The sequence below is a fragment of the Sus scrofa genome, chromosome 9, assembly GCF_000003025.6.
Source record: "Sus scrofa isolate TJ Tabasco breed Duroc chromosome 9, Sscrofa11.1, whole genome shotgun sequence".
In the NCBI taxonomy this organism is placed as follows: domain Eukaryota; kingdom Metazoa; phylum Chordata; class Mammalia; order Artiodactyla; family Suidae; genus Sus; species Sus scrofa.
The window spans coordinates 267,958-280,850 of NC_010451.4; the positions used below are offsets into that span (position 1 = coordinate 267,958).

At 47.9% G+C, this 12,893-nt stretch overlaps 1 protein-coding gene across 1 annotated transcript in view; it reads left to right on the plus strand.

The window, feature by feature from the left end:
• Positions 415–12,893, plus strand: part of DENND5A (DENN domain containing 5A) — an 88,963-nt gene continuing 76,484 nt past the window's right edge. The window contains 1 exon segment of the mRNA XM_021062252.1: positions 415–564. Within this exon segment, the coding sequence (XP_020917911.1) occupies positions 453–564 (112 nt within the window). The 5' untranslated portion in view covers positions 415–452.

Sequence of the window (12,893 nt, forward strand, 5' to 3'; positions counted from 1 at the left end):
TTCTCAGCCTCGCGGAAGGCGTCGCAGCCCCGGGGGGTGCGGGTGCGGGCGCACGGGCTCTCGCCCGCCGCGCTGCGGAGACCGCGGGGCCCGAAGAGCATCACGTCATCCCTTCCGCCGGGCGCCCGCCCCTCCCCGACGGCGCTGCGCAGGCGCGGCGGGAAGGGCCGCGGGGGCTCCTCGGCGCTCCCCGCCCCGCTCCGGGCTCGCTCTCGGCTGGCGGCGGCGGCGCGGAGGGCCAGGCGTGCAGGATGCGGCGCGGGGCGGCCCGGCGCCCCCCTGCCCCGTCACGGCAGCCGCGGCGGCCGCGGGGACCGGGCCAAGGCCGGGGGCGGCGGCCCGAGCCGCGGTAGCGGCGGCGGCGGCGGCGGCGGGAGGGGCGGCCTGCGGGCGGCCGGGCGCCCGGGTGCCGGGGCTCCGCGCTCCGCACGGCCCGGCCCGGCCCCGGCGCCATGAGCGGCGGCGGCGGCGGCGGAGGGGGCTCGGCGCCCAGTCGCTTCGCCGACTACTTTGTCATCTGCGGGCTGGACACCGAGACCGGGCTGGAGCCGGACGAGCTGTCGGGTGAGTGTCGCCGCGGCCGGGTCCCCCAGGGAGGCCCCCGCGCCCCGCTTTGTCCCGGGAGCCGGGCGAGGGCGGTCGGAGGGGGCGTCGGCCGGAGCCGCGGAGGCCGAAAGAGGGGGCCCCGCGCCCCGCCGCGCCGGGGCCCGGTCCCCCGGGGGAGCCGGAGGGCAGGGCCGGGTGTTCGGTCTGGTGACGGCGCAGTGACTTGGGGTGAAATAAAGGGAGGCTTGTCTCGAACACGCCTGCGGGAGGGGGGAAGGCAGCCTCGTCCGGGGAGCGTAAGTTCCACCCAGACTTTGAAAAAGCGAAGCAGAAACTTGGTGAGTTCGTCTGGCCTCTTCCCAAGAAGCCGCGACGGCAGTTCCTCCAACGCCGCCGCCCAGCCCGGAGCCGGCCCGCGGCTGGGACGCCGAGTAACGGAGCGAGCGGGGCCGCTGCGAGGAGGCTGGCGCCTCCCTTGGTTGCGGGAAGGGCTCGAGCCCCGGGCCGTGCCCTTCTCCGTGGAAGTAGCTTCTGTGCGGACGCGGCCGCCGCCGTGTGCGAATGAGGGGCGGTCGCGCCGCGATGCTTCAGCCGCCCTTCAGGGGGAAGTGGCGGCGGGGTGGAGACGCGCCCGGGCGGATCTGCCCCGTCCGGCGCGAGAGGGCCGGAGCTGTACCGTCCGGGAGGTGACCGGCTCCCGGGTCGGGGCTCTGAAAGCCCCGCGGGCTCCGCTGCTCCGTCGTCCGAGTCTTTGAGTCGGGACAGTTGTGGAAAAGTTTTTGTGTGCAGGTTTCTGTGGTGAGGGTTTGCGGTGTCATCCTGATACGGTGCGAGGGGCTCCTTGCCAGGTGACGTGTCTCGAACCGGGAAAGTTTCTCTCGGGAAAGTGGTTATCCTGTTGACTGGTTCTACGTTGCTTCAGTGATGACAGTTTTTTTTTTTTTTTTTTCTTACTACAGAAAAATTTCAGTGTCCTTTAGGAAAAAAAATTAGATTCGTACTTCAAAATGGACTATCTTTTTAAAAAGGGATAAATGGATGACCTTTACCAAGGTCAGAGCAAATACACTATTTCTTCAAAGTAAGAGCAGGTGGAGAAAAAATCATGAAGCAGTAATACAATTAATTGGGCCTTTCGTTGGGGTAGCTTTAAGTTCACTTTTTTAGATCTTCAAATCTTATAACACAGCTGTTAATTTTTCGTCTGTATTTCGTATTTGTTAAATTTGTGACTTTGTGGTGGTGTTGCTGAAATTCAGTTTGTGGTACTGAAAAACTGGAAGGGATCTGAGAGAGGAAAATGTGGCCCAGGAAAGTAGGGCCTATGTCTTGCTGGTTAAATGCCTGACTTTGATCCAGGGCTCCTCTTGCAACACTGAACTGCATCTCAGTGCTTGACTGAGTCTTTAGAAAACACTAACATGTTAAGAAAGACCAGGACAGGTCTCACCAGTAAAAATATAAACAAACAAACAAAAACCCCTTCAAATTGGTGGAATAGACCAGTGTTATTTTTATGCTGTACTTCTGAGTGTCTGTTAAATCACATAGACGTTAGATTGTCAAAACTAAGAGAATAGTGTGCAAATGATAAAGCATGGGAGTGGAGGCCGGAAATGATTTGTTAGTGAGAGCATGGGTTTTAGAGTTAAATATTCCCACTCTGCTACTGAGTTTCTATGACTGGGTGCAGAGTTAGATAACTCTGCTGGGGTCCTCATTGATACAAGAGAGAATGTAAATAAAAGGTATCTCCTCAGGTAGACTCTCAAAACTGTTAATTTTCTTTTGGTGAGTATCTGTTAATTATCTGGCTTTTCAGCAAGCCAAATTATATCCCTGTGAAAGCTTATTGAGAGAATAAAGGAAGGGGGGAGGCGAGGAGCCGTATAAAATGTGTAAAGAAGGGTATTTTTCTGTCTTTTTAAATGTAGTTGCAGTCGTGGAATGCCAAGACCCTTTATTCAATAGATGGCCTTTGTTAGAATCAGCACTGATTGAAGGATTTCTTTTTTTCCTTCATTTCATTTCTGGTGGGTTGATAAGGGAATCTGGATTACCCAGAGGGAATCTTTTGAGTAAAACAAAACAGAGTACAAATGGCTCTATTCGGGTCAGTCTTGAGACTCTCCAGGGTGCATTTTCTCTCTGCCTTAGAGTCCCAAACTGATGATGTCACAGTAAATGAAACTACAGGAAATTGTGGATTGCACCCAGTTCTCTAGAGAGGTACTGAGGAGTCTGTGTTCTCTTCAGGCAAATTAAGTTATATACCTTAGAAAGCGTCTATGCTCTTAACAGGTGAACCCAGAATAAGCAAATCAAAGATGCTTAGTGTTCCTTCTGGCTTTATGGAGAAAGTAATTCTTTTCTATTTGCAGCAATAAGCATAGCGCTTGCTGTGTTGAATATAGACTTAGATCACTGAGTTTTATAGCAGTCTCTCCCTCTCACCTCTTCTTCCAGATGCAAGCCTTTAGGCAAGTTCCATAGTTACTTGTTATGGAAGGAACTGAGGAAGATATGAAAATTAATTTTGTTTTCTTTTCCGGTTAGTTGAGGAAGGCTTTGGATGGAAGGAGAGGAAGACAATCTATTAATGAAGCAGAAGTCTAGCCAGCTTTAGGAATTGGTATCTGCTTATTAGCTTTTGTCAGGCACATAAGCAAATCTGGAAGAAACTTTTTTTTTTTTTTTTCCCCTGGCTGTACCTACAGGCTATGGCAATTCCTGGGCCACAAATCGAATATGAGCTACAGCTGCAACCTACACACAGCAATGCAGATCCTTAACCCACAGCACCACAACTCGAACTCCTGGAAGAAACTTTTTTGATTTTGATTTTTTGTAATTGTTGGTCCATCCTAAGTGGGGAGGCAGTAGAGTGCCATCCCCTTTCTGCCTCTTTGGTGGGTAGATGTTCTGGGTATCTTCATTTTCCCTTTTTCTTTTCATTCCCTCCCTCCCTTCCCCCCTCCCACTTGCAGCATGCAGAAGTTCTCAGGCCAGGGACTGAACCCCCGCCACAGCAGCAGCCCGAACTGCAGGAGAAGGCTTACATGATGTGGGTTTCCTGAGTTTACTTTCCCATCTCTGCCTGAGAGTTCAGGTTCCAGAATGGTTGTAACCTGTTTCTTACTTTGGAACGTGTAAGTTTCTCTGCAGTGACCTGCACCCAGCATTGAGATGTGAGCATCTTAGGTCCATGCACCCACTACTCCAGCTTCCCCAGGCTCTTAGTGGTGGGCCTTCCCAAGCATTGGAGAGAGGGCTTGGGGATGCAGATAGATGGGAAACTGGCCAGGGTCCTGTATGAACCTACATTGGAACACTGATAATACACTGAAATCATTTCTTAATGTCATCATTAGAGAAGAGAAAAAATGCTCACTGTCCAGGAAAGGCCTGAGCTCAGATCATACTTTTCCTTAACTGTACTGAGCAGTGAGGTTAGAACAACAGAATCACCGAGTGTCAAACGTGGAAGCACTCTTAGAGATTGTACAGATGAGGAAACTGAGGCCCTGAGAAAGTTGGAGAACATTTGTCTCCCTTTCCACATTTCATTCGTCTTTTCTGCTACTTGAGTGATGCTTTGGTTGCTTTACAGTAGTTTGATGAGTAGAGGGGAGACAGAAGAAATGCTTACCTGGTAGAGGCAGGAGCAGACATGGCTGTTTTTTCTAGTGTAGGTTTCTGTTTATGTTAAGCAAGGATACTATGTGTGATTATCATGGAGAGATGCCATTTTTTAAAGCTTTTCCTTTTTTTTTTTTCTTTTTTGGGGCTGCACCCGCGGCATATGGACATTCCCAGGCTAGGGGTCTAATCAGAGCTATGGCTGCCGGCCTGTGTCAGAGCCACAGCAATGCCAGATCCAAGCTGTGTCTTCAACACACTACACCACAGCTTGCGGCAACGCTGGATCCTTCACCCACTGAGCAAGGCCAGGGATCGGACCCGAAACCTCATGGCTCCTAGTCAGATTCGTTTCTGCTTCGCCATGATGGGAACTCTTAGAGCTTTTCCTTTTGATATAATTTCACACCAAAGACTGACATGACTTTACAAGGAACTTCAGTACATCCTTTTTCTAGATTTTGCCCCATCTGCTTTATTATCACTTACATGTTTTGTCTTTCTCTCCTACACAAAAACATCTTCATTGAGCTGTGATTCTCCTATTTAGCGTATGCAATTCAGTGTTTCAGTATATTCACAGAGCTGGGCAGTTACCACTGCAGTCAGTTTTATGCCATTTCTGTCACTCCCCCAAACCTATGCCCGTGAGCAGTCACTTCCCATTTCCTTCCAATTCCCCAAGGCCCAGCCCTAGGCCGCCACTAATCCCCCTTGTCCCCCACCCTGGGGGGCAAAACCTTTTATTTTTATTGTCTTCTCTGCAGATGAGTACCAGCGTGCACACACCACTGTCGTTCCCATCTGAGACACCGGGAAAACTCCGTAATCTCGTCCTCTAGAAGTAGCACTTTGATTTAGATCCTTCTAGACCATTCATAAAAATGAAAGGTACTCTTATTATTGTAATTATAATTTTGTGAAAACAGATGCTGATGAGTTGGAGAAAGGAGAGCGTTTGAGGGCAGTAACTTGACTGAGAACTAGGACCGTTTTGATCCTTAGGGATTTGTCTTCTGGAAATCGTGTAAAGGCGTCATATGATGTATCTTTTGTGATTGGCTTCTTTCGCTTAGCATGTATTCAAGGTTCATCTATGTTGTCGCATGTATGGGTACATTGTTTTGTCTTGGGGTTTTTTTGGCTGCATCCTTGGCACTTAGAAGTACCCATGCTAGGACTCAGACCCTCACCACAGCAGTGCCCCAGGCTGCTGCAGTGCCAACACCGCATCTTTAGCGTGCTGTGCCACGAGGGAATTCCTGAACCTTTCTTTTTATGGATGAATAATGTTTTATTGTCTGAAGAAACTACATTTTATAAGTTGATGGCCATTTGAGTTATCTCTACACTTTCGGTTGTTATAGATACTGCTGCTGTGAACGTTTGCATACCTGCTTGTGTGTGGACAGCTCTTCCGCTCTCTTAGGTACATACCTAGAGTGGCTGGGTCATAGGGCATCTCTGTGTTTAACCTTTTGAGAAGTTGCAGAGTGTTTTCCAAAACAGCTGCCCTGGTTTACATTCCCACTAGCGGTGTTTGAAGGTTCCACTCTCTGTCCCCTCACCAGCACTTACTGTCTTTTTGATCAGAGGCTTCCTAGTGGGTGTGAAGTGGTATCTCAGTGTGGTTTTGATTTGCATATTCCTGATGAGTAAGAAGGATATCTTACTTAAAGAAAAGAGGCTATCTCTCATCAAAGATGAAGTGGGTATAAAAAGTTTGACAAGCGATTTTCAAAAAGGAGTCAAGATGAGCTCACCTTAATTTTCATTTTCTTCTACCAATCTATTCCATTCTGTACAGATTCTTTCATTTTATAAATGCATCTCTGTTCTGAAGCTCAGACTTCTAGCTGAAGCAAAACTCAAATCCTGATAGTTTACCTCAGGCATCTGTGGATACTTTCAGAGGTCAAGGTAGGAGGAACTGATTTCCTGAGGAGGTCCTGTGTTTCATTTTATAAATGAGTCAGGAGTGGAGACAACACCCAGAAAACAATTACAGAGAAGCCCCGAGGCGGTTTAAAATTGTAGATGCTAAATTTAGTTGGAGAGGCGATGTTCTTAAGCCCAAGAGGTCCCACTTCCCACTCCCTGGGGTGGGGAGGACCCCGTCGAAGGGAAGTAGATGTGACGGTGATGACAGTGGGCCCTGCTCCTCTCCTTTAAGGAGGAAATCCCGAGGTGCAGTGTTTGGTGCTTAAACCAAATTCTCTCTTATTTTTTTTATTTTGTGGCCACACCTGCAGCACATGGAAGTTCCCTGGGCCAGGGGTTGAATTGGAGGGGCAGCTGTGGCCTGCACCACAGCCATGGCAACACCGGATCTGAGCTGCATCTGTGACTTGTGGCACAACTTGCAGCAACGCTGGATCCTTAACCCACTGAGCGAGGCCAAGGATCGAACCACTTCCTCATGGACGCTAGTTGGGTTTGTTAACCAGTGCACCACGATGGGAACTCCAAGGCCAGGGATTGAATCCGAATCCTCCCAGCAGGTCCTTTACCCTGCTAAGCCACAGCAGGGAACTCCAAACTAATTCTCTTAGACCCTGATCAGCCCTTCCTTCCTTCCTTCCTAGATGATAAATAGTTTTCTTTGCCAAGGGCCTCCTTCTGCAACACCCGTTTCCAGTCTCATCTCCTTTTATAAGCTTGTTTTTCGGGCTAACTCGGGTCGCCTTGGCTTCTCAATTCCTGTTGTCATCCCTGGGTTTGAATTACCGTCAGGTGCCCTTCGAGGTCTCTCTGGAATTGAGGTGCACCTGAGGAACCTGCTGGGTGTGGCATAGAACCTAGTAAAAGAGAGAAAGCCTTGCCGTTTAGAAGCTTTGAGTTCTTAATGGAATGTAGCGATTACACTCAGGCTCTTGTTGCCCTTTTCTTTTCTTTTCTTTTCTGGCTGCCGCTTGGCATATGGAATTCCCACGCCAGGGATCAGACCTGAGCTGCAGTTGCGACCTGAGTTGCAGCTGTGGCAGTGCCAGATTCTAAACCCAGTCTGCTGGGCCAGTGGTCGAACCTGCATCCCTGTGCTCCCTAGATGCTGCCGATCCCATTGCAGCACAGCGGGAACTCCTCGTTGCCAGATTTTTAGATTTAGTTCTTAAAAGTTATTAAGTGAGGCAGATACTGGTCAAAGGTCCATGTTCCTGATGTTTTGTGATGGCTGGTTTTTTGTTTGGAGTGTGTAGGGCCTTGGCCTGGGTTTACGAGTGTCAAGAGTGCTGTCACGATGGAAGACGAGGGCACGGGCCCGCTCTCAGACTGTGCAGTGTGCTTCCGAGGGGTCAGGTATGGCTCCAGGAAGCTCGATAGGAACAGCCAGGGTTTAGGCCTCTGAGTGTTCGGTTATTATGCTTCGGCTATTTGGTTGCTGTTCGTGGGACCTGTCGTAGGTTCCTGTCACGGAGATGAGCCAGGTTAGTGATGTTGTCATCGTTGTTTGTTGGTCTGATGGTCAGAAGTTTGCGGGGCCGTCTGTTGTCTCCTGAATGGGCTAAACTGGCTGCATGGGTCCAGGATGTTTTCATGGGGCGCTGAGAGGCCTGGAGCGGGGGAAGAGGTGGGCACTTCCTCCTGTTGACTTCGTTCATCTGTGAGTGTGGGGTTCCTTTTCTATTTTCTCAAAATGTTTTTTGGCCACACACTTGGCATGGGGAAGTTCCCCAACCAGGGATGGAACCTGCGCTGCAGCAGCGCCTGGAGCCATGGCAGTGAGAATGCCAGATCCTCCTGAGCCTGCTGGTCATCAGGAAACTCCTGGGACTCCTTGTTTTCTAAACTGCTCCTAGTTGGCAAAACATAGCAGGAGTGCACATGTGTTTACAGTGGTCGCAGATTCAAAAATGGTCGGAGCTGGTCTGAGATAGACCAGCCACCACTTTTGACAGATGGTAATGATTAATACTTGTAAATGACTTTATATATAAAGTTTTAAAAAATATTTTCAGCCCCATTTGAAAATACGGTTTTTTCCCCACTATCACACAGCACGTTAGAAAGAACTGCTAGAATCCAGGTCTTCTGTCTGCTCTTCCACCGTTGATGAGGTTTTTCTTTGAAGGCGGTGTATTTGGGAAGACAGAAGCGGTGCTGCTCCTTGAGTAGCAGAGCTGTGGAGCGGCCTCTGTGATTCAGTCCCCAGCCACATTCTCCACAATGCAGAGGAGAAGCGCTGTTTTTTGAATTGTAGTTAAATCTTGTTGTTACTTTAAATATATATGTTTCTTGTCTCCCCACTCTTATCAGTTCTGGAAGTGGGTTTTTTTTTTTTAGGACCAAATAGTTTCTGGGGCTTTATTTCTAAGAAGCTCTCTTTGTGTGGCTGTTTCAGGATGTTTTATACTTTTTGTCTGAGCTGTGTTTTCTTTGAAAAGAAAAAGAAAGGTTTGCATGTGTTAACCTTAGAAATCCCTCAGTGTAGCCTGCAATTTTTTGGTGGTTTTTTGTTGGGCGGTGGCTGTGAATTCTGGCATTACCGTATATATTTTTTTGCTTTGCTTTTTAGGGCGGTACCTGTGCCATATGGAAGCTCCCAGGCTAGGCATCGAGTTGGAGCTACAGCTGCTGGCCTACACCACAGCCATAGCAACTCAGGATCCGATCCTCACCTGAGACCTACACCACAGCTCACAGCAATGCTGGAGCTGTAACCCGCTGAGCAGGGCCAGGGATTGAACCTGAGTCCTCATGGATACGTGTTGGATTCGTTTCCACTGTGCCACAACGGGAACTCCCAAGATTTACCATATTCTTTGTAATGAAACGATTTGGCGACTGAGAAATGTTCAGGATTTTTAATGTCAGGAAGACAGAAGGAAATAATTTAGAAATGATAATCATAAGCCACGATTTCTAAGTGGATAAACCTAATTCATAACAAATTACATTCGTTTTCAAACATAATACTTTAGGGTTACTTTCCACGAACGTCAGAAGAATTGGTACCTGTCTCAGTTGTCGTCTCCACCATCCTTCTCTCTCTCTGTTTTTGTAGTTTTAGAATAATGGCTCTCTAACAGTGTTGTGAAGATAGGTATTAATTACAGTTATATTGTTGAGGAAAACCAGAGATTTCATTTTGAGTAAGTTAGGTGTCTCTTTTCTTGTTTTCCCCAGAATCTTTGATGATAAGCATTAATTTTTTTCCTTTTTTCTTGATTATAAAAACCATAGGTCATTGTATTATAAAAATTAAAACAGTCCAGAACTACGTTAAAAATTTTTCTTGTCCCAGAGTTGGGTAGGCAAATCTTAGCTTTGATAGAAGATGGTGCTTTACATAGTGGGTATTTGATAAAGATTTATATTTATGAAATGATAAAGGCTGCTTATAAACTAATTAATTAACCCTGGTTTGGCTGCCTCCATGTATATGGAAGTTCTTGGACCAGGAATGGAGTCTGAGCTGCATCAGCGATCTGTGCCATAGATGTGGCAGCACTGGATCCTTAACCCATGGCGCCACAGTGGAAACTCCTGTTTTGGAATTTTTAATTTATAAAGCTAAATTTTGTAATAGTTCTGATAAACTTGGAACTTTTTATAATTTATCTTATTGCTCTTTTTTCAGAGATCCTGGGTAGGAGTGATGCTTTCGAAGGATAATTATAGATTTCTTTTGTTTAGGAAAGTTGGTGAGTTTGCTACAGGTGTAAAGGGTAAAAAAATCTGTTTTGGAGGGTGTATTAGTTTCCTTCGGTGGCTGCAGCAGATTACCACCAACCGGGTGGCTTAAAACAATACTGATTATTTTTCCCTCTCTGTTGTGGAGACCAGAGTCCAAAGTGAAGATGTCAGCAGGCTGCATTCCTTCAGGGGCCCTTGGGGAGCATAACTGTTGGCCCCTCCCAGCTTCTGGCGGCTGCCAGCATTTCCTGGCTTCCAGCCACACCACTCACCTCACCGTCTCTGTGTCTTCTCCACGTGCCTGACTTGTAAGGATACTCGTCCTTGGACTTAGAGTCCACTCAGCTAATTCAGGATGATCTCCTCATCTCAAAATCTGTGATAACGTCGTATTTTCAAATAAGCTAGTATTCACAGGTGCTGGGGATTAAGATATGGACATTTTTTTGGAGGGGATACCATTCATCCCACTGCAGAGGGTCTAAAAGGTGGGTCTTGAATTTCTCCAAGTGTAAACAAGAAGCTGAAGAAGAGAGGGAGAGCTGGAAGGAATCCCGAAGGCGGCAAGAACCCGATAGTGCCTTTGCTCTGTACTGTTACTACACTTGCTATTCAAGATGCCGTAGGATTTTTTTTTTCAATTGAAGTGCAGTTGATTTGTGCTGATGTGCTGTAGGATTTTAGGATAAAAATGACTCAGGAGCCAAAATTTTTAGTTATAGTTCATTTTATCAGTTTTCTCCATGTTTCAAGTGTCTTGTATTGTGTTAAGCTACCTTTGCTGCAGTGCAGGGTCACAGAGGTATTCTGTTTCCTTCTAAAGCCTTTATTGCTTTGCCTTTCACATTTAGATCTGCAGTCTCAGTGCTAACGTCCATAAACACTGTGCTTATAACACTGCTCTTTTCATTTGTTCTTATTTGGCCACCCTGCAGCATATGGAGTTCCCAGGCCGGGGATCAGATCCGAGCTGCATTTGCTACCGAGGCCACAGCTTCGGCAGTGCTCGATCCTTTAACCCACTGTTCCAGGCTGGGGATTGAACCTGCGTCCAGGGGCTGCAAAGGTGCCACAGATCCTGCTGGACCACAGTGGGGACTCCTATAACACTATTCTGCACTGCCTGAAAAAGCTCCCTGACCTGTGTGCGTGCGTGTGTGAGTGTGTGTGTGTGTGCGCGCGCGCGCGCTCCGCTGGTGTGTCGGCATCTGTCCATGCCATCTGTCAGCATTCTGCGAAGTGAAAGAGAAACATTTCTTGTCCTCTACAGCTGAAGTACAACAAGGCTTTGTTTTTTGTTTTTGTTTTTGTTTTGCTTTTTTTAGGGGGGGCGTACCTGCAGCATATGGAGGTTCTCAGGCTAGGGGTCCAATTGGAGTTGCAGCTGCCGGCCTGCGCCATAGCTGCACCACCACCAGATCCTTAACCCACTGAGTGAGGCCAGGGATCGAACCCGCGTCCTCATGGATACTAGTTGGGTTCATTACTGCTGAGCCATGGCAGGAACTCCCAACAAGGCTTTGATGTGACGATATAATGCTTTTAACACACATTTGTTAAAACAAATGCTAATCATTCTTCTGTGATTTAGTACCAAATGGTAAAATTTTAGTGGTTTAGGAAACTCTGTTAAAAAAACCCAAATCACTGTTGTCATAAAGGGTCTTAAGGGTGAAGAAAATTCATTTCTGTCGCTGAGGGTCACCCGACGGGAGCCTCCTCAGGTCTGAAGTCTCCTGTGCGCTCTGGGGAAGAAGCGGCTCTTGGTGCTTTCTTAGAAGCTGGGACTTGGAATTTTTTTTTTTTTTTTTTTTTTTTTTTGCTATTTCTTTTGGGCCGCTCCCAGGGCATATGGAGGTTCCCAGGCTAGGGGTCGAATCGGAGCTGCAGCCCCTGGCCTACGCCAGAGCCACAGCAACGCGGGATCCGAGCCGAATCTGCAACCTACACCACAGCTCACGGCAACGCCGGATCGTTAACCCACTGAGCAAGGGCAGGGATCGAACCCGCGACCTCATGGTTCCTAGTCGGATTCGTTAACCACTGCGCCACGACGGGAACTCCTGGAATTTGGATTTAGGGACATGTCCGTGTTCCTGGCACAGCTACGCTTGGCACTCATCTTTGTGAAGCAGATATGTGTTGTCACTTTCATGCAGTAGAGGCTTCCTTTTCGGGAAGCATTTGGGAATTCACAGGGCATTTTGGTGTCTTGTTTTCATGATTCAGGATTTAGAGGTGACTCTTGCATGTATGGCTGTTTTCTGCCTCTTGTGTTCCTTACAGTTTTGTCCGGGGTGCTTTGCATGTATTTACACACTCAGTCCTCTCAAGAGGTCTATGAAATAGGTGTTATTGTCCCCACATTACAGATGAGGAAACAGATTTATAGACAGGGGGCCCTGGGCAGGTTACTTAAGATTCCCTGTGTCACGGAACTAGTATTGGAGCCTAGATCCGCCTGTTGTGCTTCTTTTGCTGTGGTGTCCACACCACAGGACTCGGTGCAGCACCTTCCCAGCCTCATCGGGATGAGATGCCCATTCAGCTTTGGGAGGCCCGTGTGCCTGGAGAGTGAGGTGCAGCTTTACTCCGATGTGTTCGTGAATTCCAAGAGGGGTTGGTTTTGAATGACTAATTTTTATGTCCCTGTAGCACTTAGCCTAGAGCAGCGTGAGACACAGCAAGAACTCAGGGAGGGTTAGTAGCATGGGGTGGACAGGCTCCCTATGCCACGGTGGCAGAAGCAGCCATAAAAAAGACCAAAAAAAAAAAAGAAAAACAGTCTCGAGAGTCATGTCTACCTCTAACCTCTCTTTTTCTTGATCTTACGCCGGACCTGAGGTTTCTCACATTTGGTTGTGGTTTATTAATGTAGAGAAATTGCTTTTTTTCCTCCGCATGCTCTTAACTATTGAAAAAACTTTTGGAAACAATTTTTAAAAAATTATTAAAACCAGAAGTTCTTGTCGTGCCACAGTGGAAATGAATCCAACTAGGAACCATGAGGTTGCGAGTTTGATCCCTGGCCTCGCTCAGTGGGTTAAGGATCCAGTGTTGCTGTGAGCTGTGGT